The sequence below is a fragment of the Dipodomys ordii genome, unplaced genomic scaffold (assembly GCF_000151885.1).
Source record: "Dipodomys ordii isolate 6190 unplaced genomic scaffold, Dord_2.0 Scaffold69, whole genome shotgun sequence".
In the NCBI taxonomy this organism is placed as follows: Eukaryota; Metazoa; Chordata; class Mammalia; order Rodentia; family Heteromyidae; genus Dipodomys; species Dipodomys ordii.
This window is the reverse complement of record NW_012267285.1, coordinates 2,414,054-2,415,364: the sequence shown is the minus strand read 5'-3', so window position 1 is coordinate 2,415,364 and position 1,311 is coordinate 2,414,054. Positions and strand designations below refer to the sequence as shown.

Here is a 1,311-nt window from a genome sequence, read left to right as displayed (position 1 = left end):
TGAACTCTGGGCCTGGGCGCTGTCCCTCAGCTCTTCAGCTCAAGGCTGGCGCTCTACCACTTGAGCCACAGCGCCACTTCCAGTTTTCTGATGGTTTTGTTGGAGGTAAAGCTTTCATGGACTTTCCTAACTGGGCTGGCCTTGAACCATGATCCTCCGATCTCAGCCTCCTGAATAGCGAGGATGACAGGCGTGAGCCACCGGTGCCCAGCCCTATTCTTTTTTTTTTTTAAGAATTTTTTTTTGCCAGTCTGGGGTTTGCACTCAGGGCCTCAGCACTGTCCTGAGCTTTCTGCTCAAAGCTGGCGCTCTACCAAGTGAGCCACGGCACCTCTTCCGGCCTTTTCTGTGTATGCGATGCTGAGGAATCAAACCCAGGGCCTCATGCATGCCAGGCAAGCGCTCTACCACTGAGCCACCTTCCCAGGCCTAAAAATATATTTTTTAAGATTCTACACAGAGAAAAATTACATCGCAGCCCTACTGCAAGAATGAACGCTCACCGTGCCCGTCGGACTCTCGAATATCCCAATCTTGCCGGCCTTCAAAACCCGGTACAGCTCTGCCATGAACTCCTTCTGGATGGAATAGGGCGGGAAGGGAAAGGGGAAATGGACGCCGCTGGCCTCCTGGGTGTGGTTGGCCATGGTCCTAGGGGCAGAGAGAGAAATCCGCTAGTGCTCCCACAGCCAGGACAAGGCTGCCACTCGGAGGCGGGGCGCAGCGCCCCCTGCACCCCAGCAGCGTCTCCCGGGGTCGGGCAGAGACCAGGGCGCCCAGGTGAGGGATGAGCACGGGGAGGAAGAGCCACACCACGCTGGCTGCGGCACCGGGGGAAGGCAATGAGCAGAGGCCAGGCGCCCACCGCACCCGGCAGCCCGCACGGCCCGGCGCCACCCTCAGCGTTGGGGGCCCTGGAGACCAGCTGCCAGCCTTGGAACGAAGACTGCCAACGGCGCCTCCTACAAGCCGGGCTCTCAGGACCTGGCGCACAACATGGCAACAGAGACCGAGTGGGATTTCTGTTCCTCCACGCGCGCGCGTGCACACGCACACACACACACACGCACACACGCGCGCGTACACACGCACACACGCGCGCGTACACACGCACACACGCGCGCACACACACACACGATGCACACGCACACACGATGCACACGCACACACACGCACACACGATGCACACGCACACACGCGCGCGTACACACGCACACACACACGATGCACGCGCGCACGCGCGCACACACACACGATGCACACGCACGCGCACACACACGATGCACACGCACGCGCACGCACGCACACACA

The 1,311-nt window shown here is 60.4% G+C and overlaps 1 protein-coding gene across 1 annotated transcript in view; it reads right to left on the bottom strand.

The window, feature by feature from the left end:
* Positions 1–647, bottom strand: part of Ddx11 (DEAD/H (Asp-Glu-Ala-Asp/His) box helicase 11) — a 10,292-nt gene extending 9,645 nt beyond the window's left edge. Inside the window, exon 1 of the mRNA XM_013023612.1 lies at positions 504–647. Coding sequence (XP_012879066.1) covers positions 504–647 — 144 coding nt within the window. The remainder of the gene's footprint in view (positions 1–503) is intronic.
* Between the last annotated feature and the right edge of the window lie 664 nt (positions 648–1,311).